The sequence below is a fragment of the Rhinoraja longicauda genome, chromosome 18 (genome assembly GCF_053455715.1).
Source record: "Rhinoraja longicauda isolate Sanriku21f chromosome 18, sRhiLon1.1, whole genome shotgun sequence".
Classification (NCBI taxonomy): Eukaryota; Metazoa; Chordata; class Chondrichthyes; order Rajiformes; family Arhynchobatidae; genus Rhinoraja; species Rhinoraja longicauda.
The window spans coordinates 22,992,293-23,020,047 of record NC_135970.1 but is presented as its reverse complement, the minus strand read 5'-3'; the positions used below and the strand labels follow the sequence as shown (position 1 = coordinate 23,020,047).

At 41.1% G+C, this 27,755-nt stretch overlaps 1 protein-coding gene across 12 annotated transcripts in view; it reads right to left on the bottom strand.

Moving 5' to 3' along the window:
- Positions 1-382: 382 nt before the first annotated feature.
- LOC144602325 (leucine-rich repeat-containing protein 4C-like) overlaps positions 383-27,755 on the bottom strand; it is a 723,850-nt gene continuing 696,477 nt past the window's right edge. For 10 of the 12 annotated variants that reach the window (XM_078415291.1, XM_078415288.1, XM_078415296.1 and 7 more), the window contains one exon: positions 383-2,975. In XM_078415291.1, coding sequence (XP_078271417.1) covers positions 1,003-2,925 — 1,923 coding nt within the window. In that variant the 5' untranslated portion in view covers positions 2,926-2,975 and the 3' untranslated portion in view covers positions 383-1,002. Of the gene's footprint in view, positions 2,976-11,595; positions 11,652-27,755 lie in introns of those variants that run through there. The other 2 variants (XM_078415297.1, XM_078415299.1) reach the window with 2 other exon arrangements.

Below are 27,755 nucleotides of genomic sequence, written 5' to 3'. Positions count from 1 at the left end.
GATATGAGAAAATGCACAGTTTATCCAGCTGACAGGTCTCAAGTGGAATACCCTTTACTGTGAAGTAAGCTTCATAACCTTCAAGTGTCTCACCCGCTTCATCTGCTGAATGCTCTTCGCAAAATACCTGGCAATAATTATGTGTTGAGTCCCCATGCATTGAACATGGAGTAGGTATTGACAGGAAATCACATTTGTCTTTGCAGCCTTTTGGTCCAAAACATGTTGTTTTTAAAATGGTCACTTGCCATACCTCCATAACCTTGTGCTATGTTAACATGACAGAATGAGAAAAAGATAATGCAGTTATTGTACAAATTAAATTAGATTTAAGCTAACCAAATTGAAGTACTGATTCCTTGGGTTAATATGTTACAGAATACTGCAAATACAGTGTCAAATTCCAACTTCAGAACCATTAATTTTGATATCTGAAGGTACTGAAAACCAACAATAGTTTATTTATAATCTTATTTAGTACTTAACTACAAATTCTGGATCTAGAATTGTTTAAAAGATCATGGGTATGTGTTTTTTTTTGTTTTTTTTACAAGCAATCTTCACAGAATGATTCTGTTTGTAAATATAGAACAAGATGATACATGGAAAATAAAAGATTTAATATAAATCTACCTCTAATACTGCATTCTCTGTCATTACCGGTTGTAAGAGTCATGAAATAACAGAAAGAGACAAAACAGACTGAATCTCACCACTAGAATTCACCATAAAAACCCCATGTGAAACATAATCCTTACAAAATATCTGAATAGTCCCTTGGAGAATCAAAATCTCCTATGAAAAACATGGTGATGACTAAATTATTAGGCGCAGCATCATGTCAAATCAGTGTTTAGAATACACATAATTGTCTCTGTTTTTAGATCACAATAGAATTATTTTTAATAAATAAACCTCTTTAAAGACACTTCTTTTAAACAGTGGAATCAGCCTTGTCCTGTTTGTCATTTGTAAATTTGTGTATTTTATCCCCCCCCCCACTCATATTTGTGTCTCTTGCACATTGTCCTTAGAGTTCATTGGCATCAATAATGGTTCATGCACGGAGCTGTGTAGTGAGTTAATCGCGTTTACTGTGGTGGTGTGACTGAATGGAGCTTTATAAGAGTTAAAATGGTTCATATACTCATGCTCTATAGTGGGCATGGTCAGGTGACTCTCCACAGCAGTACTGCCTGCGATGTCATCTTCTGCGTTGATGATCTCGATGGTCCGGGTGGGAGCATGGTGATTCTGGTGCTGATGCTGTTTGCGCATTTTGTAAAAAATGATTAACATCACCGCTGCCATAAGCGTGATGGCCACAAAGCAACCAATAATAATCTTTGTGGTTTTCATCACCTCGTCCAGGCCAGGCATGACATTTTCTCCTGCCTCCGTAATGGCGACTGTGATTGTCTTTTCCGTCGATTTTGTGCTCCGAGGAGTCAAGGAGGTCGTTACAAACGTTGTATCCCACTCGCTGAAAGGCGTAGGCCTAAATTTATCATCCGTTGTGTGTACCTGCACAGACGGCTCCATCGTCTCCACCGTCACGGTGGTAAAATAAGTGAAAGTGCTGTTCTCCGTGGCGGTCACGTTCAGCGTGGCTGAAGCCGTGGTGTTCCCTGCAGAATTGCTCACCAAACAAGTATACAATCCCGTGTCCTCGGCGGTCACATTTGTGAAATTTAATGTGCCGTCGTTCAGCACGGAAATACGAACCTTGTATGCTCCATGAGTCATAATTGTGCCGTTGGGAGTAATCCAGCTCACTGAGGTCATGGAGGTCGACGCCCGACATTTCAACTCCGCTGCCATACCCTCGGTCAGGTTGAGATCGGTGGGAGCCTCGACAATCACCGGAGCGTAGCAGTTGAATTTGTTCTGGTCAAGTTCTCCGATGTAATTCCCTTTTAAACTCGGGGGCGTGTGACAACGTGCGCAACATGTGGTATTGGAGGGGACAATCTCCTTCAGCCACCAGCTCAGCCACAAGATATCGCAATTGCAGTTCCAGGGGTTGTGATGCAGGTGGACCCGCTCGAGGTGGTGAAGGGGTGTGAACAGGTCATGAGGCAGCAGAGTCAGGTTATTATGTGCCAAGTTAAGCTCTATGAGCGACTGAAGGTCGTCAAAGGCATTCCTCTCAATCACCTGGATCTGAGCATGCATCATCCACAGTTTTTGCAGGTTAGTTAAACCCTGAAAGGAGCCTGGTCGAATTAATGAAAGCCGATTCCCTGATAGTTCCAGTTCCTCCAGTTTTATCAGAGGCATGAGGTTTGGGATTTCCCGAAGATTACACATACCAAGGTTCAGATATCTTAAATTTGACAGACCTTCAAAGGCTCTGTCCGAGATATATTCAAGTCTTTTAAGCTCGCCTAAGTCTAATCTCCTTAGAGAAGGAATTCGATTGAAAGCGTACGCTGGTATGCTTTCAATTGGATTATTCCTCAGCCACAGCTCCTTCAGTTTGGATAGGTACTCAAAAGCTCCACTGGGAATGGTGGAAAGGCGGTTGTCAAATAGCTCCAGGGTGTTGAGATTCGTCAGGCCATTAAAGGCCCCAACTTCAATCTGCCGGATGTGGTTCTTACTTAACTGTAGAATCTCCAGGTGCCGTAAATGTTTGAAGCTGTCAGCTTTGATCACTTGGATCCTGTTTTCTTGGAGGTTCAGGTAGCGTGTGTTGATAGAGATGCTATCCGGCACTTCCCTCAGGTTCCGCCGGGTACAGATCACTTTACTGAACTGATTACTACAGGAGCACACAGAAGGGCAGGTCTGGGCTCTGGCCAAACCAGCCACCACAAGAAGTTGCAGAGCCAACAGCAGCACAAATAAGGGGTCGAGTATGGACCTGTTAAACCTTGGACCTATCATCATCTGCTGTGGATGAAATGTCATCTTGTTCAACATTCATAATTTACTGGATGTTAGTTTTCTTGAGTTCAAGTTATTAGTGTAATCTGAAAAACAAAGAAAAGATAGAATTAATGCTGTGAACCAGTGTAAAACTAGATTACTTTGTAAACTCAAGTTATATTCCCTGCTCAGCTATTTAATGCATGCAATAACCTGTGACATTGATATGCAATGAATGGAGGGACATGGATCACGTGCATGCAGAGCTTAGTTTAACTTGACATCATGTTGGGCACAGACATTGTGGGTCAACGGGCCTGTTTCCGTGAAGTTCCCCCACTGGCAAATGCTGATTGCCTTAATGCCACTTATATACTAACAGGGTGATCATACCTCCAAATAAACCTTGAATATTCTTGAATTAAAAATTGCCCATGGAACCTTTGTCCTAAGCATGCAATGTTGCAACTGCTCATACTACTCCACATCCAAAGTTGGGTTAGATTGTCTCCAAAGGCATGCATGCAGCCCTTGCCATATTGCATGTTCAGTAAGTTTAAACGACTAACATCTGTACCTCTGGTTGCTCTTTCAATGTAATCTCAATTTCAAAAAACATGACTTCTACCTGAGAAATACAGACTCAGAAATTATTCCCAACAATGAGTTGAATTGTTCCAACCATTAAATACCATATATTTAATATTAGACCCACAACAGTTTCAATCACGTAAAAGTCACAGTCCAATAACTTCAAGGTATTCAAACTGCAAATAAATAACACAATATTGGAAAGTATTTAGTTAGATATTTTCAGAATTTGCATGAATTGCTTCTGTAACAATAAAAGAGAAATTGGCAAAGAGAGACAAACCCTCCAGATCCACCTAAATATTTTTTACACTCTTTCCAGTTTAATGCCATTCTTCCCATAGCAGGGTAACTAATACTGTATGCAGCACTCCAAATGTGTCATTCACAACATCTTGTATAGCTGTAACATGAAGTCCCATCCTTTTAAATTCAGTTTAGTTTAGAGATACAGTGCGGAAACAGACCCTTTGGCCCACCGAGTTCACGTCGACCAGCGATACCTGCACATGACAATTAGTGGTAGAGTGGACTGTAAAGAAATGTATCTAAAAGGAATAGGTGACGTTTTGTGTCGAGACAATTTCTTCAGACTGAGGCTGACTCAGTCTGAAGAAGGGTCTCGACCCGAAACGTCACCTATTTCTTTTCTCCAGAGATGGTGTCTGACCCGCTGAGTTACTCCAGCTTTTTGTGTCTATCATCGGTTTAAACCAACATCTGCAGTTCCTTCCTACATAACAGACAATACAATATGTCCTGAAAGCTTAGCATGTATTTTTCAATTAAATAAATTGAAATTTTATTAACATATTTTTAAAAATGTATTGTTAGGGCATAATTTTTGCAATGATTTCAAAATAGTTTACATCATGAGAAAACAGACTTTTATATTGCATATATTAGGAATTTATTTTTAGGTGAATGAGTAGAATTGTTCGAAATTCAAGTACCAGCAAATACAGGTAATAAGATAAATGTATACAGTAAGAACCAAAAGCAACTAGGATTTCCTAATAGTGTAAGAAAATAACTGCAGATGCTGGTACAAATCAAAGGTACTCAAAATGCTGGAGTAACTCAGCAGGTCAAGCAGCATCTCAAAACTGTGAGGCCCATAGTGAGGCCCACTGGAAATTGGAGGAACAGCACCTCTTATTTCGCTTGGGCAGCTTGCAGCCCAGCGGTGTGAACATTGACTTCTCCAGCTTTAGATAGTTCCTCTGTACCTCTCTTCCCCCTCCCCTTCCCAGTTCTCCCTCTATCTTCCTGTCTCTACCTATAATCCTTCCTTTGTCCCGCCCACCTGACATCAGTCTGAAGAAGGGTCTCGACCCGAAACGTCACCCATTCCTTCTCTCCTGAGATGCTGCCTGACTTGCTGAATTATTCCAGCATTTTGAGAAATAGGATTTCCTAATATTTCTCCCGGCAAAGACAAGTTGCCCTGAGAAATTTTGCCCCCCCCCCCCCCCCAATAACTTCATACATTTCATTTGAGTACCTTTCAATGTTCTGAGAAATGTACAATCCAGTTTGAATTTGTTTAAAATTCCTCTTTATCATTTACGCTGCTCATCACCAACCAACTTAACAGACGTGGATTGCACCACATGTATAGATTTTGAAACTTAGATGCTTGAGGCAGAAATTTATTGTCCTTTTACTTTTTACATAACACTTGCTAAGTGTAAATTATTCTTTGCAACTAAATCCTAAATAATAGTTAAAAATTAAGAAAGGTATTACAGGCAAACGTTCCGTTATTTGATTCTATTATTCCTTTTCTTTCCTGAACCTACATATGATCTATTCAAATCGATGGTAGAATTGTGGTTACCATTCCTGGAATATTTTAAAACCAAATACATTCCCTTATATCTTTCCATTTTATAACTTTAATCATTGCAACGGACCACGTTCCTGGTTTACGAGTTTAGCACCAAACATATTCCAAAGGTCTGGAAATAAATGAAGTCAAAAATATATATTGAGGCTTCTATGGGTGAATTCCGATCATAACGATTACTTAATATCAGGTCTACCAAAACATTAATTAAACATTTACAGCTGTAAAGGTATCCATACCAACCATTAAGTAATCCATATTGAAATTTATGAATCCTGTTTTGAAAAAAGCACACTATTGTCAACTGTTGTCCACCTCTTCAAAATACTGTCTCTTTGCTGATCAAATATTATTCAGGTGGACACAGAGCAGATACTTTCAGTTTGTGGGGTCGTCCATGACCACCATGAATAAATAGATGAGAATCAATAATCAATTCATGCAAAATGCTGGTGATTCAGCTTTCCCCAGAACGGGTTGTTCTGTCATGGGGCAATTTGGGGCAAATGGCATTGATGCCTTTAAGGAAAAGTTGGCTAAATATATGACGGTGAATTAAAGGGTACGCTTTGCAGATTAGATGAATCAGGCTGTGGATCATAATTAGCAGCAATGACATATCTTTTTCTGTGCTGCTACTTTGTTGTAGTTTTGTCCATATCATATCATATATATACAGCCGGAAACAGGCATTTTCGGCCCTCCAAGTCCGTGCCGCCCAGTGATCCCTGCACCAGTACTAGTGCTCTCCAGTACTTCATCGAAGCCACCATCACTGAGATGTAACACTAAATATGGTGCAGCAGCAGATACTCGGTGATGGAACAAACATTGAAAATGGCTGCTTGTTTTACTGGAGTGACAGTAAAAGCATCAATTTACATGTGTTTATTTGTCTGGATTCATATTGCTGGAGGTTCGGTTTGATGGAAGGTTTAAATTGAAATAAACCTGTTCCTAACATGTAGGTGTGATTCAACATGTTCAACATCTACAAAAACAGTTTACAAAATCTGAAGACAACTGTAAAATAAGAGGAACTATTCGACTATCAGAATTTAAGAACAAGGAGGTTATGGTATAAAAATGAACTGCTGGAAGATCTCAGCAGGCCAAGCAGTATCTATGGAGGCAAAGGGATAGGCAAAGTCTTGGTTTGAGTTCCAGCATCAGGACTAGTGCAGATGTTGCTTGACTCACAACAGGTTGTTTTTGATTCAGATTCCAGCATCTGCAGTCTCCAGGTTATGGTAATACACCATCAGTTGGACCATAACTGGCGGACAGTTCACAGTTCGAGTAGGAAGGACATGATTGCAAGGGAGAGGGTGAAAAGGACATTGCATGGGATGGTGCTTCAGCTGCAAGGAGAGACTGGGTTAGATGAAGACTGGAAGCGAACGAGGGGTGGTGGAGGTTTACAAATTGTGAGATGCATAGGTAGGATTGAAAGAAACCTAGAATTGGATGAGATTTAGAAAGGATCTGAGGATGTTTTCTTTTCGCCCGGAGGGTGGTTGGCATTTGGAATACATTGCCTCATAATGTTTAAGAATTTTGATTGATTGAATGATACTTTACAGTGCAATTCTTTGTTCTGCGCACCATACACAAGGAATGCAAAGAGTCACCACGTATAGGGTGCTGACAAAGTTACAATGCATTTATTATAGTTCCCAATCGTCCCTCTTTGTTATCGGTGACCCCCCCCCCCTCCCCCCATGCTGGGTCCCTCTTTGTTCTCTTGGCACCACAGCCATCCCTTCCAAGTAATTCCTTGAATTCTCATGGCATAGAAGGCTGTAGGTCAAAATGCTGGAAAATGGGATTGGCATAGATATTTAATGGTCAGCATGGACATGATGGACATGAAGGGCATGTTTCTGTGCTGTGACACAATGATTCTATGATTCAATCCCATTACCATCCTAAGGGGCATCATTCATCAGAAGCTCAAGTGGAGAACCACATAAGCAATCTGATCATAGAAACAGATCAGCGACTGGGCATCTGAGAAGTAAATCACTCATCTCCAAGCATCTCAAGGCCTCTCAGTCAGATACCAAGCACAAATCAGAAGTGTGATGGAATATTCTCCACTTGCTTGAATTACAGCAGCTCCATCAGCTCTGAGGAAATTCTACACCATCCAAGATGAAGTCGTCCACTCGATTGATGCACTCTCCATCATTCAAAACAATCATTCCCTCGAACACCAGCATACTGTGGCTGCAATGTGTACCATCTACAAGGTGCAGCTCTGCTATTTCCCAAGGCTATTCCAACAGCGTTTCACAAATCCCATGATCTCTTCCACACGTGGTAACACTACCACCTGCAGATTTCTTCCAAGCCAAGAACTATTCTGCTTGAGGAATATATTACCAGCATTTCATTATCATGGATATAAATTCTGAAACACCTTAACCAAAGGCACTGAGGGAGTATCTTTATTAAAAGTAAAGTAGAGGTTCATGATGGTAACTTGGAGCCTTGCACCACCTTTTCAATGGCAATTTAAGATTAGTAATAATCATTCCCTTTCAAATAATGAGACATTTATTCAACGTAATGTCCATAAAATAAAAGGAATTGTTGGTCTTATGTGAAGTGTTACCTCGGGAGACACCTCTGTCAGGAGCAAAGTATGTTCAGCAAAGGAAACTGAACGTACTTTAAATTCATTTGGTCTGCCTGATGAGGTCAAAATATTTGCTGATATGAAATATATTTAACAAAATAATTTATGAAATATCATGGTTGACAAGGCAATGTGCTACATTCACTGCCAGAACTGCATTCTCAATTTGTCACTTTACAGACCTGTAATTAAGTTATGTATCTAATGGAACTTCTACATTTTAAAAACAAAAGCAGGCAGGGGTATGAAGCAATCTTATAAGCCATCAATTCACAATCAGATCAGTGCATCAAATTAGATTCAGAAAATAAAATTTATGTTAATCTTGGTAAAAGATGCAGAACCGGTGGTATAAGAATACTGATCCCCTTCCAGTGATGAGTAGCTCAAGAAGGATCCTCTTTGAACTTCAAAGCTGAAAGAACATTCACATCAGAAAATATTTAAATTTAAGGCAAATGACAAGTTGCCTTTGGTACACGATCACGTTTTGGTATTCAGCACATTTACATTGTAAAGCCTATTATCATCCAAGGATCTGCTGTAGTCATCAAGTGTTGAGACAAATTGGTAGCCCATGCTTGTTTTCCAAAGTGGCTCTGTTGTTTATTTCTAATAATTTCTTCTAAAGCAGTATTTTGGAATCAAGAATGCTTTTTTTGGGGGCCGTTCTGAGGCTAATGCGGCTAGTGTGTGGTCAGTGGACTCTTCCACAGATGGGACAGGAGATGGCTCAGTTGGGCGGATAGTTTGAGAAGTGGTGTGCTTCTTCCATCATCTACCCAGGGCTTGTGGATGCTCCCAATAACTGGATTTGAGATCCTCTGCACCATTCTGAATGCCCCTTCTACATTGCGAGTGGTCATGAGGAAGGAATTCCTAAATATCAGCGGGGATTTTACATTTCCTCACAGACCCTCTATACAACATCCTTGAACCTTTTCCTTTATTCATCTGGTAATTTCTCCACATGACAGAGCTTCAAATAGTGTGTCTGATTTGGGAATATGTTTTGGGATGTGAAGTGATCTGCCCAACAGAGCTACGGAGATTAACTAGGCCTCAACAGGACGGCATGGTGGCACAGCGGTAGAGTTGCTGCCTTACAGCGAATGCAGCGCCGGAGACTCAGGTTCGATCCTGACTACAGGCGCCGTCTGTACGGAGTTTGTACATTCTCCCCGTGACCTGCGTGGGTTTTCTCCGAGATCTTCGGTTTCCTCCCACACTCCAAAGACGTACAGGTATGTAGGTTAATTGACTGGGTAAATGTAAAACAAATTGTCCCTAGTGTGTGTAGGATAGTGTTAGTGTGCGGGGATCGCTGGGCGGCGCGGACTTGGTGGGCCGAAGGGTCTGTTTCCGCGCTGTATCTCTAAATCTAGAAAAAATCTAAATACTAAGGACACTGGCGTGGGATAGGACATCAATGTTGATCTATATATACTACAATGAATTTGGTGTTTATTAATGCAAGTAGCATTTGTAGTCTCTTCACAATTCCAATTGATGTCCATGATGGGTAGTCAAGGTTTAAGAACACAGATACATAACATATATGTAGAAACTACATACTGCAGATGCTGGTTTACTACAAAAAATGTGCTGAAGTAACTCAGCAGGTCAGGCGGTATCCCTGGAGAACATGGATAGGTGACATTTTGGGTCAGGACCCTTCTTCAGTCTTATTTTAGTTTCGTTTAGAGATACAGTGCGGAAACAGGCCCTTCGGCCCACCTAGACGGCGCCGACCAGCGATCCCTGCACACTAACACTATCTTACACACACTCGTGACAATTTACAATTTAAAAAAGCAAATTAGCCTATAAATCTGAACGTTGGGAGGAGTGTGGGAGAAAACCGGAGATGCCAGAGAAAGCCCGCACAGATCACGGGGAGAACGTACAAACTCCGTACAGACAGCACCTGTTGTCAAGATGGAACCCGGGTCCCTGGCGCTGTAAGGCAACAACTCTACTGCTGCGCCACCATGCTGCTCTGGCCTAACATATATTTGGGTTTAGGGCAATTCCTGTGTTGTTTTTCTTCTGTGACAATGACAGGTAAATCTGTGCCAGAATAAGCTACTAATGCCACTTCATTCTGCTTTGTGTTGGTTAGATTCGACCACCTTCAAGTCCTCATACTTAGCATTCATTGAGCTCTTCTGTTTTTAAACAGATTTTTTATAAACCGAGCAAATTTTCTCTCTCAAGATGTACAGTAAAAATCATCCTTCCCCTTCCTCCCAAATGACTAAAATAACCCAGGAAAATTGTGTCACAACAACCATTGCTATTTTAAGTCTATTCTCCCATTATAATTCCATGAAAAGATTCAGCACAGCCAGATAAATAAAAATAGTTGCCCAGCTAATTCTCGGGAGTAACAACATTACTTTTAAGAAATCTGGCAGCATTAATGAAAGATTCAAACTTGAGTTATGAGTTTTGAATGGGAAAGGTCCCCATAGGTTCTTCAGAAAGGATGGTTGTCAAAATATGACAGGTCAAGGATTGGAAGCTAGGGGGATAGTTAAAAACAAGTGCAAAATACCATAGATTCTGGAAATCGGAGAAAGAAACCTGAACATGCTGGAATACTGTCAGCAATTCAGGCTGTGACATGCAGCAATTCATCAGGGTTCCATTTGAAATAATGTTTCATGGGGATTAATTTTGTCAGAGAAAAAAAAGATTTAAGTGTCTGCATTGGCGCTAGACTTTGAGCCAAAGGCACAGTGCACCTGCCAGCAACAAGCAAGTCATAATTGAGACGTTAAATTGATAACATCCCTGGGATAACTGTAGAAAGATATTACATGGAAAATAAATGCAGGGCTGGATATTGAGCACATTGGGACAAAATTAGTGGACAACAGTGCGCTGACCAAACTGTTGACCGCTGAATATACTTCAAGCATGCCTGAATGATCCTGACATACACAAGATGCAGCAAGGCATTCACAACATTGCTATCAATGGTGTGTGTGTGTGTGAGTATGTGTGTGTGTGTGTGTGTGTGTGTGTGTGTGTGTGTGTGTGTGTGTGTGTGTGTGTGTGTGTGTGTGTGTGTCTGTGTTTTTGTGTTCACTTGTGTGTTTGTGTATGTGTGTGTGTCTGCGTATGCTTGTGTGTTTGTGCATGTGCATGTGTGTGTGTGTGTGCGTGTATGTCATGTTGGGGGATTGGGGCAAGGAAGTTGTGACCCTGACCACAAAAGAGGTTAAAAAAGATTGACAGCCAGCCAAGCTGCTCTCTAATTTTAGAACAAAAGAAATAGCACAGTTCTGACAAAAAGTCTTTGACCTGAAAAATTAATTCAGTTTTTCTCTCTCTACAGATGCCACCTCACCCATTGAGGATTTCTAGCGTCTTCAGTTTTAATTAAAAGAAAGAGCAGCACAAGTAGGCCAGTCATCCTTTCCCACCAGCTCTTTCCTTTCACAGGTTCCCTCAATTCTACATTCCTGCCAATTCCCAAATCCCTTGATTCTCTCAGTTCCCAACAGTCTAATGATCTCTGCCTTGAATGCATTCATTGACATCCACATCTAACATTCTCCCAGAACAAGTCTCTCATCGAAGGGATAAATTAAAATTTTATTTTTGGAAACCAACTGTTAAAAGGTAAAATACAAACCTTCAACAGTCCTCTCCTTAACTAATATTTCACCATCTCTCATTCCAGAAATACTTCTGCAGAGCAAAAAGATAAATAAGTCATGTAATAATCTTGATTAATAAGTCTCTTTCAAACAGTTCTATTTTTGCTGAATATTACAATCTTCGGAGTACTTTTTTTCTGACATAAATTCGCCAGTTTAGTCACAAACACAAAGCTGTCATAAATGATGAATGTTTCTGAATGGCCGAGACGCACAGAATCATTCTGAAACATCCTTTAATTCCTTAGAAAGGTTTTAAAAAAAACATAAAATAATCTAAAAAAAATACTTGAGTGATTAAACATTACCAAATTAGCTCAAGACAATTGACATTCCACAGAGGCATTTTATGGCGAGGTTGTGAATACTAAAGACCTGAGCAGACATACTGGCTGAAGTAGTCAAGGACATCTTAAACCTTTGTGGACTGATGTTCCCATCTATTATACCAATGTCCAAGAAGAGCACAATAACATGCCTCAATGACAATGTCCAGAAGCACTGAAAAACCATTGTAATGAAGTGCTTCGAGAGAATGGTTATGGTGAGAATTAACACCTGCCCCAGAAATGATCTAGATCCATTTCGATTTGCCTATCTCTCCAACAGGTAACAGGTGAACAGCAGATGCTATCTCACTTGCTCTCTAGTCTGCTCTGGATCATCTGGATACATCAGGCTCAATGTTCAAAACTATCATCCCCTCCAAACTCATCACAAGACCCCAAGACCTGGCCTCTGTTCTTCCCTTTGCAACCTGATCCTTGACTTACACATCTGTAGACCTCAATCAGTGCTGACCGATAACAACATCTCCACATTGACCATCCACACAGCTACACTCAAGGCTGCATGCATAGACCCCCCTGCTCTACTCACTTTACACCCTTGACTATCTGGCTGAGCACAGCTATAATGCATTCTATAAACTTGCCAATGATACTGTGGTTGGCTGAATCATCGGCAGAGATGAGTCAGTGTACAGGAGCAAGGTAGAACACCTAGTTGAGTGGCGCCTCAAGAACAACCCCTCACTCAATGTCAACAAGACCTAGAAGCTCACTGTTTACTTCAGAAAGGAGAAGTGGGGAGAACTATGCAGCAGTTTTTAATGGGTGGGTCAGTGGTGGAGACAGTTGGCAGCTTCAAATTCCTGGGCATTACATCTTGGATGACCTGTCCTGGGTCCAACACACAGATGCAGTCATGAAAAAGGCATGCCAGTGGCTCTCCATAGCAGTTTAAGGCTATTCGGGATGTCCATGATTATTCTTTCAAACCTTTACCGACCGATATGCTGTGGAAGGTACCCTGTTGACACCAAGTCAATGGATATTTTAAGGTGGAGATTGGCAGATTCTTGATTAGTATGGATGTCATGGGTTGTGGGGAGAAGGCAGGACAATGTGGTTGAGAGGGAAAGATAGATCAGCCATGATTGAATGGCAGAGTAGATTTGATGGGCAAATGGCCTAATTCTGCTCCTATAACTTGTGATCTTATGAATACAAGCAGCTGCAGAGAATGGAGGACTCAACCCAATCCATCACGGGCATAGACCTCCCCCTCCACCAAAAGCACCTGCAAGAAGTTCTGCCTCAAGAAGGCTGCATCTATCATCAAGGATTCCCACCATCCAAGCCATGCCCTCTTCTCACTGCTACCATCAGGAGCAGAGACGCCTGAAGTCCCACACATCAGGTTCAAGAATAGCTACATTATCAGGCTCTTGAACCAACCTACATAACCCTAACCCTATCCTACATAATAACCTACATAACCCTAACCCTGCATAACCTACATAACCCTAACCATATCTCAACAATAGGACACTACAGCCCACCTTTTGCAAAACCATGGACGTGTTTTTTCCCTCTAGTTATGTTTTTACACTCGTGTCCTTTTCTTTTGCATGGCCTCTTTCTTTTAAAATTTTATGTGTACTTTGCGGGTAATTTATGCGTAATTTGTCGCTGTGTGTTTGCCTGAGTATGTCCCCGTGATGCTGCTGTAAGCAAGATTCTTCATAGTACCAGCACCTCACCGTACACATGCAAATGGCAATACACTTGAACGTGAGTGAACCTGTTAGCTCCACAGTTTGCAATGCAAGCCTCTGCATTGCTACTCCCAAGCTTGCCTCCACCAGGAATCCACCATCAGAGAAAAAGTCAAGAAGGCATTGGTGCATACTGACTGTCATTTAAGGACATGCACATTCTCATGGATATTCCAAAGTTATAACAGTTATGCAGAGAACCACCAACCTCTTCCCTTAAGATCTATGTCAGACAAATCACCTTCAACCCACGACATATTCAATGGTACCATCAGAAGACCTGATCTGACAGGAATTTTGAGATCAAAGCCCATGAAGTATTGTCCCAAATTATAATCATTGCTGCACATTTCATCAACCATTGACTATTTATATACTTCTTTCCGCAGTTGGAGTTAATAACATCACTTGCAGAATTTATCGGAATTAATTGTTTTAAATAGTTTATTAGCTGTAATAATATCCCCTGAGATGAAACTCTCATTATTCCTTGTCACAATAGTCACACATCCCCTGGATCCATGCTAAATAAGTCATTTGTTAAACTTGGAAATTACTGAATGAGATGTAATTCTCACCAGTTGGAGTTCTCCATTATTTACACTAATTTAAGGTGATCCCAGGTGCCCAGAGACACCAAAGTAAAATTACAAATAAACCAACAAAACAAATCTTTCAGTATTGTCAAAATCTCCTGTTAACAAATAAATGATATAGAAGCAGATTGGACAACCTAGCAAGTTAACATTCATGTATCTAGAAGTCAGGTTCCATCCATTTTGTTGCACTAAATATGCACACTAAGACTTTGCCAATGCCAATATTAATGTCACCAAAAATTCATAAACTTGGGACGCACTTGTTTTAAGAATGACTGTGATTCACATATTTTAAGAAATGCTAAAATTCAATTTGTGCGGTTCACACACACTGCCAATTCCTCAACTGATTGGATTGTGATTTGTGTGCTGATTTATGGGAAGTGGATCAATGTTTTTAAAGTGATCTAGTATGTGGCTGCTTTGGAGATGGGGGTCAAAGAGACCAGAAGATATATCGAGGGAAACATAGGAATGAGAGGTGGGGTGGTGACAGGGATGAGGGGAGGGGAGGGGCTGCACAAAGTGTCCCTGGGCCTGGTTTATATCAATGGCTAAAAATTACGAGACAATTTTCCACTGATTATAATGCGTCAAGGCCAGCAGCAAAATCAAGGACGAGTCACACCGTGACCACTCCCTCTTCTCCCCTCTCCCATCAGCCAAAAGGTATAGAAATGTGAAAACACTCATCTTCAGATTCAGGGACAGTTTCTTCCCAGCTGTTATCAGGCAACTGAATCATCCTATCACAACTAGAGAGCAATGCTAAACTATCTACCTCATTGGTGACCCTCGGACTATCCTTGATTGGACTTTGCTGGCTTAACCTTGTCCCAAACGTTATTCCCTTATCATGTATCTTTCCACTGTAGTGGCTCGATTGCAATCATGTGCAGTATTGTCTTTCCACTGACTGGATAGCACACGCCAACAGCTTTTCACTGTATCTTGGTATACGTGACAATTTAAAAAAAAGAAACTGAACTGAACTGAACTGACAAACCAGTAGCTACATTACAGTCTGAAGAAGGGTTTCAACCCGAAATATCACCCATTCCTTTTCTCCAGAGATGCCACCTGATCTGCTGAGTTACTCCAGCATTTTGTGTCTTTCTTCTGTGTAAACCAGCATCTGCAGTTCCTTCCTATACACTGTCACGTTCTATCATGCAGATTTCATTACTTTTAGTGTGATGTGCACTTTGTTGAAATATGTGCTCATAATGCAGAATGTAAAGCTGGCCCTGATGACCCAGTTTCTCATGCGTGTGGATGACATGGCCACAAACACAAGATAAAATGACAAAAAGTGACACGAATGTCAGGGTGAATTGTACTTGTGGAAAAAAAAAAAGAGACTTTGTCTCTTGCCAGACACTACTTTATCTGCAAATAGCTAATCTTTTAATTTCCTGATAATCCTTGTATGATTTGCGGGAACCAGGAACTGTTCGCAAACACTGCAAAATGTCCAGAACTGTGTGCTATGTGTTACTGATGCATTAAAATACTGTTGATGATGGATTCCTTCTTATCCAATCTCCCTTCCATGAGCTTATCACTTGGTCTCATACAAATCTCCACTGACAGTGAGTATAAGAAAATAACTGCAGATGCTGGTACAAATCGAAGGTATTTATTTATTCACAAAATGCTGGAGTAACTCAGCAGGTCAGGCAGCATCTCAGGAGAGAAGGAATGGGTGACGTTTCAGGTCGAGACCCTTCTTCAGACTCCAGTCTGAAGAAGGGTCTTGACCCAAAACGTCACCCATTCCTTCTCTCCTGAGAGGCTGCCTGACCTGCTGAGTTACTCCAGCATTTTGTGAATAAATACCTCCACTGACAGTGATGTCAGTGAGGCTGTGAAGAGCCTATTGTCAACTTGGCTCAGTGATTATGGTTTTGTCTTTGAATCCTTACGGAGTCCAGCAATGGCTGCCAACTACCTGCTGTTTCCCAGCACCCAGTTTTACCAAATGTGTTCATTTCATTTACACCAGACTGAGTGCAAGTTGCTAATCTGTAAGGGACCTCCCCTCTCTCCAGCTCCCCTTTACTTTAGACTTCAGAGATACGGTGCAGAAACCGGCCGTTCAGCCCTCCGAGTCCGCGCCTACCAGCAATCACCCCGTACACAAGCACTATCCTGCACACTAGGGACACTTTGCAATGCTCCCGTAGCCAATTAACCTACAAACTTGCACATCTTTGGAGTGTGGGAGGAAACCACAGCACCCAGAGAAAGCCCACGTGACCACTGGGAGAACGTACAAGTCCGTACAGACAGGACCCGTAGTCAGGATCGAACCTGTGCTGTGGCACTGTAAGGCAGCAACTCTAATGCTGCGCCACTGTGCCGCCCTTCTATTCTTAATGTTAATATAAATCTTTTAGGATTCTCTTTTATCTTTTCCACCAGGAATATCCCAAAGTCCCCTTTTGCCTCTTAATTTCCTTCTTAAGGGTACTCCTACATCCCTTATACTCTTCAAGAGACTCGCTTTATCCCAGCTGCCTCTTCCTGACACATGTCTCCTTCTTTTCCCTGACCAGACTCTCAATACCCCTCAGGTTCCCAAATCTTGCCAGCCTTATCCTTCATTCCAATGGGAAGGTACTGCCCTGAACCCTTCGTATCTCACTTTTTAGATTTTGCCTCTTGCCAGACACTACTTTATCTGCAAATAGCTAATCTTTTAATTTCCTGATAATCCCTGTACGATTTCTTTTGCTCTCAAAAGCATTTAAAATGGACTAACGCTTCAATGAATATAATCGACAGGAATTTCAAGTGAAACACTTCAAATATTTGGATTCTCTCATTTCACCTCAAGTATGGTGCTTCTCATGCATACTAAATTGGAATTACAACCAGCCTATGGCTCAGTTTGAACTGAAGTGCCATTAGTTTTGCAATTCTGTATTATTGTTCAAAACAACACATGGATGTAGCCATCTTGAGATTTTGTGCGGCAACTCTACTCCATGTACATTCAACGCTGGCTCAGACATTATTTTCAATTCGACTTGGACCAATGTTTAAGGATACCCCTATATTAAATTACTGATCATTTCATTGTTCGCTGAATATAATACATTTGTATCTGATTGAACAATGTTCCTTTATACTGAGTGTAAGAAAATAACAGCAGACACTTAAGATGCTGGTACAAATCGAAGGTATTTATTCACAAAATGCTGGAGTAACTCAGCAGGTCAGGCAGCATCTCAGGAGAGAAGGAATGGGCGACGTTTCGGGTCGAGACCCTTCTTCTTTATACTGAGGTCTAGAAAGATAGATTCCGACTTGAGTTAGAAGGGGCTGGAAAGTGGTAAAATGGAGCACTGTGTTTTTGTGTGATACATGATCTAACCTCAGTGAATTATAAAATCTGTTTTCAAATTGGAGATTGGGGACAATGCAAGTTGAGCAAAGTTTATTATTTTTGTTCAGATTCCCCGTAATGCTGATATGTTCAAGTGAGAATTCTAAGCGTAAGCAGTGTCAGTCACACAGTGCATGCATGCCTGGCAGTCACTTGTGTTTGTTTGCGAGACAAACCTCACGTAGCACACAGATAGAAGTGTTCTCACACAGCTTTCACCGTCAAGGTTAGGGTCTGAATACCAGCCTCAGGATTTAGTCGTCTGTCTCTCTGCTGGGAAATGCCACAGATGACACTATGCTATAGTCAAGAAAACTTCTCCAGGCAAAGAGAGGAAAACTTTTGACAGATGTGACCTCAATATTTATACCTGGAAGCAGTATTTGATTACACTTCAAGGTTCCCAATTTATAAAAGGCAGTTCCTGCCTTTACCGAAATACCCTGCAATATTTTGCCATCTCTTGCATCAGATGACTTTCTCAAGGCCAAGTTTCTTTCTGATGGCCAAGGAAACTCTTTTATTTTGATAAAAAAGATTTCTTCTGGCATTTTCACATTTTGAAAGGAACTTGCTGAATTCACTTGAGGTGGTGACTGCACCAAGGAGAGGTCTACCTACCTGAGGTTTGTTTTACAGAGAGCTGTGCAGCACAGAGTCGTAGAGAGAAACAGCAGGGGAATGGGTCCTTCATGTCCATACTGCCCATTAAGTACTCATTTTTACATGAATTCTCCCCATATTGCCATCAACTATCTCCAGATCGGGTGACGCTGCAGCACAGCTAGTGGAACCACTGTCCCACAACACCAGACACCTGGGATCAATGATGTCCCCGGATGCGTAGGAAAGACCTGCAGATGCTGGTTTAAACGGAAGATAGACACTAAAATCTGGAGTAACTCAGCAGGTCAGACAGTATCTCTGGAGAAAAGGAATAGGTGACGTTTCGGGTCGAGACCCTTCTTCAGACTCGACCCGAAACGTTACCTATTCCTTTTCTCCAGAGATGCTGTCTGACACGCTGAGTTACTCCAGCTTTTTATGTCTATCTTCATGTCCTCAGATGCTGTCTGCATGGAGTTTACATATTTTTCATGTGACCTCAGGGATTTCCTTTGGGTGTACCTGTTTCCTCCAACATCACAAATACATGCAGGTTGGAAGGTTAATTGGCCACTGTAAATTCCCCCTGGAGTGTAGTTGAGTGGTAGAACCTGAGGGCAGTTTATGAGAATTGTCAAATAATAAAAATTGGATTAACGTCAGATTGGTGTCAATGGGTAGTTGATGGTCAACACGGACTTGGTGGGTCAAAAGGGCTGCTTCTGTCCTGTGTCTCGCTATGATTCTAACGCTCATCTACAGGGTCAATGAACTGACAACTCTGCGTATTTCTGAGATGTGAAAAGAAACTGCAGCACATGGGGAACGCATATGGTCGGGGAAAAAGTGCAAAATCCACGCAGATAGCTCCAGACGTCAAGATCAATCTCATATTGCTTGAGTTGTGACCTTGAATCTGTGTCTGTAAACTGCCTTGTTATCTTTTGGCCTTTTATCACACATAGAAGAACAAAGTATTTCAGGTGAAGATAGACACAAAAAGCTGGAGTAACTCAGTGGGATAGGCAGTACCTCTGGAAAGAAGGAATGAGTGACGTTTCTGAAGAAGGGTTTCGGGTCGAGACCAGAAACGTCACCCATTCCTTCTCTCCAGAGATGCTGCTTAGTTACTCCAGCTTTTTGTGTCTATCGTCGGTTTAAATCAGCTTCTGCAGTTCCTTCATACACGAAATATTTCAGGTGACAGGTTGTTGCTTATCTAGACGTGACCATGGAAGCATTCCATCTAAACGAGGTGATTTGTGCCCCGCAAGTGAAGCTAGGATTCTACAATTTTTAGCACTTCTAGAATCTCAATCACATCTCCTTTCCTAGGACTCCAGCAGCCTCTTCAAGAGTGCTGTTTTATTGTCATATGTCTCAGATAGAACAATGGAATTCTTACTTGCAGCAGCATGACGGAGTATGTAAACATAGTACACTGTAAACAATATGATAAACAAGAGTGAACAAAAAGTTCATGTGTGCATATACACACTCACAAATACACCTATACAGCATATATCATATATATATATATATTTATATATATATATATATATATTTATTTATTTATATATACACACACACACACAGCCACATATGTACACACAAAAAAACCCAAACGATAATAGTGCATTAATAACAATAATAGTCTATGTAGTTCAGAGCTTATTTGAGGTTGTGGTGTTTAATAGCCTGATGGCTGTAGGGAAGAAGCTATTCCTGAACCTGGATGCTATAGTTTTCAGGCTGCTGTACCTTCTTCCCGATGGCAGGGGTGAAATGAGTGTGTGGCCAGGGTGGTGTGGGTCTCTGATGATATTGGCTGCCTTTTTGAGGCAGCGATTTCTTAAATCCCTTCGATGGTGGGGAGTACAGAACTGGAGATGCACTGGGCTTACTTGACACAGGTATATCCATTTAATGTCGTAGCCTGGCCCTCTGTCTCCATATAAAGATTACTTTTTGGTCCACAAGCAGCCCACCCCTTCCTCTACAGTACCTTTGCCTGCTCAAATGTCTACTGAATATTTTTGGACATCTTTTACGTTTATTCCCTGTCTTTCTTCATGCTTTCTCATCAACTTTCTAAATTATGTTTTTACTTCCAATCAAAATTTTCTGTAATCCATCGAGTTCATGGCAGCCTAACCTCAGTCAAATGCTTCTATGCTTACAATAAGGAAGTTAAACAAAATGAGATGAAAACCAGAAAGTAGTCTGCTTAGTGAAATCAGGCTGGAATAACATTGAATTCTGAATTTAGACCTTCCCCTAGCCACTCCCACTTCTCCCCTCTCCCATCGGCCAAAAGGTATAGGTGTGAAAACCTACACCTCCAGATTCAGGGACAGTATCTTCCCAGCTGTTATCAGGCAACTGAATCATCCTACCACAAAAAGAGAACAGTCCTGAACTACTATCTATCTCATTGGTGACTCTTGGACTATCTTTGACCAGACTTTACTGGCTTTACCTTGCAGTAAATGTTATTTCCCTTATCACATATCTATACGCTGTATTGTCTTTCCGCTGACTGGTTAGCATGCAACACAAGTTTTTCACTGTACCTCGGTACACGTGACAATAAACTAAACTGAAACGGAAACTAAAACCATGAACTTGATGGACTAGAAATTCTTGTGCACTGTAATATCCGCATTGGTGGTGTTTAGCGGTGGGGCTCAATGACTGACACCAATCCAAGGGACTATTTTGAACCAGTGTTCAAGGTTGGTCCCAAATGGCTGGGAAGGTAAATTGCATCAGAGCCTGGCACTAACGCATAGACTGAGTGAGCGAGTAAGGATCAGAATAATGGCAGGATCATGGTTGGTCGTGGGGATACACATTACATTGGAACCCAGGCACAGTAGTGACGGTTGAAGGGGATATGGAGGACATATTGGCCATATAATGGATGTATGGATGTTTGGGACAGGGGGGAAAGAATTAGATAGCAGCGCTGTAAAGGATGGTCAGCATTGGTGGGGAGGGATGGAGGTGATACGTAATGGTATTCTTGAGTGGTCAGGCATAGGAAAACTGGGATTACATCAAAGTGGATTAATGGAGGAACCAGGTTGGAGGTCATAGATCAAGGAGTCAAAGTCTTAGTGCGACAGCTGATCAAGAGACCCTACAGTATGAAAGTTGGAGTCATAGAATCATAAAGCACAGAAACAGGCCCTTTGGCCCAACTTGCCCATGACGATCAGGCTGTCCCATCTACACTGGTCCCATCTGCCCACGTTTGACCCATAGCCCTCTAAACTTTTCCTTTCCGTGTAAATTAATTGGCCCATTTCCCTCTAAATCTTTCTTGCTCATGAAAGTTAATTGGCCTATTTGGGTGGTATCCCTGTCTCTTTGGAACACATTATTTTATTGACAGTGTTCAACAATGTCCTCTCCGGGGATAGCATGATCCAAGTTTCCCAGAAGCAATCCAACAATCCAATTTGAGATGTCATCTCAAATGTCCCCTGACACAGAAGCAAAATCAGGGTACCAGAATACTCAAGGTCAACAACATAAAAATCAAAGGGAAATGGTTCCAAAATGCTTATTATCACATTGCGAAATAAATAGTTTCGAAATTGCATAACACTGACAAAACATCGGGCAATTGAATTGTTGGATGGAGATCTTTTCACAATTTTTTTCGAGAACAATGGAAAAGTAATTCTACTAAAATGTTGCCCGCATTCACTACAACGTTGCTGGAGAATTTTACAATTCTGAGATGTTTGAAATGTCAATGCCCATTTGCATTTTTATCCTAACATGTCAGATTGGCTCAGTTCCTTTGATGGCTGACTCCCTCACCACTGAAGGTTAGACTTCAGTCGAGGAATAAGTAAGTACTGCATTGTTGATTGTGCCAACGTACAAATGAGTGATGAACAGAAGTCCTTCTGTCCATTCCAATATAGTTAAAAGTCATCACGCCACTAAATAGAACAGGGAATTCTACCACTGTCCAGGCCAATGTTCTTCCTTCAGCCAACACCATTAAAAACAGATTAACTTTGTCCTTCATCAGCTGGCAGTTTCCTGTTAGATTCAATTTGCCTTGACAAATACAAAAATAATGTACTAGATGCCAAGAGGATTGCAACTTCCTAAAGTCGTGCTCTGGAATCAGGCTTTCTTCTTTACCAGCCTGGTACAAAATATTGAGTTGGATTATCACCTGTTTTTTAAGTTTTAATCATAATGTTTTATCATAAAGTGGGGGAGTTGCCAAGGGAAGCTGGAATCGTTCATAATACATTTCAAATTTTAATGCATTTATTTTCCCCAGGAAATAAAGGGACACAGACTGATATCTTGATATTTCAAATGTAATAACACTGAATTACAAATTACATTGCTGCGATCGGGCAACTGGACCATCCTACCAACAACTAGAGAGCAATCCTGAGCTACTATCTACCTCATTGGAGACCCTCGGACTATCTTTGTTCGGACTTTACTGGACTTTATCTTGCACTAAACGTTATCCACGTTATTTATTCCCTGTATCTTATATCTGTACACTGTGGATGGCTTGATTGTAATCATGCATTGTCTTTCCGCTGACTGGTTAGCGCTCAACACTGTACCTCGGTATACGCGACAATAAATAAACCAAACAATTAAAAGATCAATTTAAATTTTGCATGCAGTAAACTTCAAATTCTGTAAATTATAAAAACTCTGGCATATTCACCTAAACACAATAAATCACATGATATTGAGACATATTTATTCACCTTTTTGCAGTATACACATCAACATATAGTTTAAGTTCATAACTTCACATCAGGGATTTACAATGTGAGATGGTGCAAATAATATTGGTTGGAAGAAAAGGGAGGCATTATCTCCTTGCAAAAAATAGACCCTCCATTGAGGAACAGAATGATCCAGAGGTACAAAGACTTTATGCACTAAAACAAGAGAATTAACATCAGATGACAGAAATATGATTTGTTTCTAGAGATAAAGAATTTTAAATTAGGAATTATCTACAAACTTAATTGATTTATTCTGGTGGTGCTGTACACAATTCTGGTTACAGAGACTAGAGAGAAAATGTGTACCTGAGAGTTTATATTCATCAGAAAAGATTGACTAAGATGGGGCTTACTTCTCTGGAAAAGTGGTTAAATGGGATTTGTTGGAAACCTTCCAGATCATAGCAGAATTTAACAGAGCAAGCAAATGGAAAATCTTTTCACCTATACCTTTCATGGGCGGCATGGTGGCCTAGCAGTAGAGCTACTGCCAAAGACCCGGGTTCGATTCTGACTATGGGTGCTCTAAACTAAACTAAACTAAACTATAGGCAAGACCAAAATAGTGAAGACATTTCTGCCATTTCCAACAAGATTCCATCATCACATATTCCCCTTCATTTCCCACATTCTTAAAATCGGCTTTGCTGTATTTTGCAAGCAGCCAACTTCTAATAAACTCATATTTGATCCCAAGAGATATAAACACTCTGCATCAAACAGCTCCACATTCAATCAAATAGTACATTAAAAAAAGGCATTGGGTTGATTTATTTAGAACTGTGATTTTCCCCTGAGTTAATCAGTTATATTTATAGTAGATTGTAATACAAATTAACACAGAACTCACAAGGCCTGCTGATATACCTCAATATCTTTCATCAGTTGGAAATAAATCATAGATAATTATGGTTATACTGTATAGTCCTCATTTGTAAGTAAATATTAGATATAGATAGCCATAGAGTGAAACAGCACAGAAACAGGCCCAACGGCCCAATTTGCCCATGCCGACCAAGATGTCACTTGTACACTTGTACCAGCTGCTTGTGGTTGGCCCATATCCCTCTAAATCTTTTCTGTCCATTATATCATGATTTCTATTTCAATCCACAACATCAGAACTTCTCAACAAGTTACGAGAGTAAACTAATGTTGACAAATTAGGGAGACAATGCATAGACTGAATGTTTACATTCTGTCTCCAGAACAAAAAAAATAACAAGGGATGTTATTACGTGGATGGGGCACACATACCAAATATTGCATTCTAATTGGTTGAATTCTCCAAATTTAGTTAACACACCTAGACTTTCATCTATTTCACCCCTTCACCTCCCCTGCTCCCCCCCCCTACCCCCCCCACCTGGACTCCCACCTATTTCTTCCCTCCATCACCCCTACCCCCCTCCTCTTACTTTCCTCCTTCTGGCTTCACAATCTGCCACTCTTCAAACCTGTCTCACACCTACTGTTCTTAATGCTGGACTTTGTTCCAACCATCTGCCTGTCAAACCCTTCAATTCATCTGTGTCGATTTATTACTTGCCACACTTTGTCCTGCCTCTCCTCTTTTCCAGCTTTCTTCTCCACCCCTAGGTGCAGAAGGGTCTCGACCTGAAACATCACCTCTTCATGTTCTTCAAGGCTGCTGGTTGACCTGCTGAGTTACTCCGGCACTTAGTGTCCTTTTGTGAGTTACTCCAGCACTTTGTGTCCTTTTTGCATTTTACTTTCGTTCAACTCAACAATGTTTTCAATCTTTTGGCAAATATTGCTATAAACTTGCACGATTTCCTGAACACAGATATAGCATTTGCAATGGTGCCATTGCAAAATAAAATGCACTCAGTGCTTTATGTGGTATTGTAATATAGACTGTTAATAATCAAAATAAAAAAGTCAGGGTACATCTAATTGTAATGGATTCTGTGTTGTTTTCGGTCATGAATAAGGCTTCTGGTAAGGCTCGAAGGTGACAATAAAATCCTTTTTGGCATTGAGAAGACAGCAGTACCATGTCATCAAAGATCATATCAGTTAAATAGCAAGTGCAGGTCAGAGACCTTGGATCTTCAAAAATAATATAAATATAAAGCAAAATCCTAACAGATTCCATTCATACCAAAAAATCTGGTACAGAGAATTAACAAAATAATTTTCAAGAATTAATGTGACAATTTAAATTTTATTTCCAGTTGGCAATTCTCGATGCACGTGCATCGAAACATCATGGTTTCACTCCATGGAAAATTGCAATACAGACGATTTTCTGGAAACACACCCAACCATAATGCCGTGGTCACCTTTACCAGCAATAATTGCTGTACGACTTGTATCCATCATTAATCCAAATAAACCATACTATCCATCACAGGCTCTAAATTAATCTTTTTCAATTTGCTGATCAATTCATAAGGATAATGTTCATGTATAAATGGATGTCTTTTGAATTAACCCTTGCAAGGTGTAATATCTTCGAGCTTCCCATCAATAAAACAAAAAGGAAATTGGGCTTTTATTTCACATTGCTGCAAGCACTAACACTGGTCTTACAAGGCCAATGTTGTTGAAATATTCTTGCCCATGATAAAGTCCATTTCGAAAACATATGTGCAGCCATCCAAATAGCTGGAGTCCACTATCCGAATCTATTTTGGTAAGGACAGCAGACTAAATAAATTTCAGCTGTTGACTCTCTCCATTCTTATCCTGACAACTTTCTCATCCTGCACATAATACCATTACAGATATACCAAGGTCACCAGTCTCACACTGCATCATGTTTATTCAAATAGAAGCTTAAACTCCACAATTTGATGCAGCATATTTTAAAATATAAAAGTACAGCCAAAATTATACGATTGAAATGTTAAGCAAACATCGGCACGGTAGCGCAGCGGTAGAGTTGCTGCTTTACAGCGAATGCAGCGCCGGAGACTCAGGTTCGATCCTGACTACGGGTGCTGCACTGTAAGGAGTTTGTACGTTCTCCCCGTGACCTGCGTGGGTTTACTCCGAGATCTTCGGTTTCCTCCCACACTCCAAAGACGTACAGGTATGTAGGTTAATTGGCTGGGTAAATGTAAAAATTGTCCCTAGTGGGTGTAGGATAGTGTTAATGTACGGGGATCACTGGGCGGCACGGACTTGGAGGGCCGAAAAGGCCTGTTTCCGGCTGTATGTATATGATATGATATGATATTTCTTGACATAGTACTCCGTATTGACTTGCAGCATTAGAAGGGATCTCTTGCAGTTTTCAAGACTCTAAAAAGACTTGCCTTGGTTGCTAAGGGAACTCAGAGAGTAATGCAGTATTCTTCTGCCCTCTTTGCACATTTGCCAACTTGCCCATTGTTTCTCCAAGCTTCGAACAACATTCATGAGCGACTCTACTGAATGCATGCAATTATATCACTATATGTTGATAATTTGTCCATTTTCCTTAAGTTTAATTTAGAGATTAAACAGGCGGAAACAAGCTCTCCGGCCCACCAATTCCGCACCGACCAGAGATCCCCGCACATGAACACAACCCTACACACACTAGGGACCATTTTACATTTATATATTCATACCAAGCCAGTTAACCTACAAATCTGTATGACTTTGGAGTGTGGGAGGAAACCGAAGATCTCAGAGAAAACCCACATAGGTCAAATCCGCATCACCCATTTGGATGATGGAATTAAAAGTAACACTAGCAAGTTTGCGGATGACACAAAGCTGGGTGGCAGTGTGAACTGCAAAGAGGATGTTAGAAGGTTGCAGGGTGTCTTGGACAGGTTGAGCGAGTGGGCAGATGCATGGCAGATGCAGTATAATGTAGATAAATGTGAGGTTATCTATTTTGGCGACAAAAATAAGGAGGCAGATTATTATCTCAATGGTGTCAGATTAGGTAAAGGGAAAGTGCAATGAAAGTAAGCGTGCAGGTACAGCAGGCAGTGAAGAAAGCTAATGGCATGTTGGCCTTCACAAAGAGATGATTTGAGTACAGGAGCAAAGAAGTCCTTCTGCATTTGTATAGGGCCCTGGTGAGGCCACATCTGGAGTATTGTGTGAGAGGGGATCTTATGAAGACGTATAAAATTATAAAAGGACTACACAAGCTAGATGCAGGAAAAAATTTCCCAATGTTGGGGGAGTCCAGAACCAGGGGACACAGTCTAAGAATAAAGGGGAGGCCGTTTAAAACTGAAGTGAGAAGAACTTTTTCACTCAGAGAGTTGTGAATTTGTGGAATTCTCTACCACAGCAGTGGAAGCCAATTCACTGGATGAATTTAAAAGAGTTAGATAGAGCTCTAGGGGCAAGTGGAATCAAGGGATATGGGGAGAAGGCAGGCACAGGTTACTGATTGTAGATGATCAGCCATGATCACAATGAATGGCGGTGCTGGCTCGAAGGGTCAAATGGCCTCCTCCTCCACCTATTTTCTATGTTTCTATGTTCTATGGGGAGAATGTACAAACTCTGTACAGATAAGCACTCATAGTCAGGATCAACCCCGGGTCTCTGGCACTGCAAGGCAGTAGCTCTACCACTGCGCCACTGTGCCGCCCTTTTGCTGTTAACAGTCATGTAGTGATAGAAAATAGAACAGTACAGCACAGGAACAGACTCTTCGGTCCACAATGTCTGTTCCAAACTCTTATCTCCTGCACATAATTCATAATCCTCTATTCCCTGC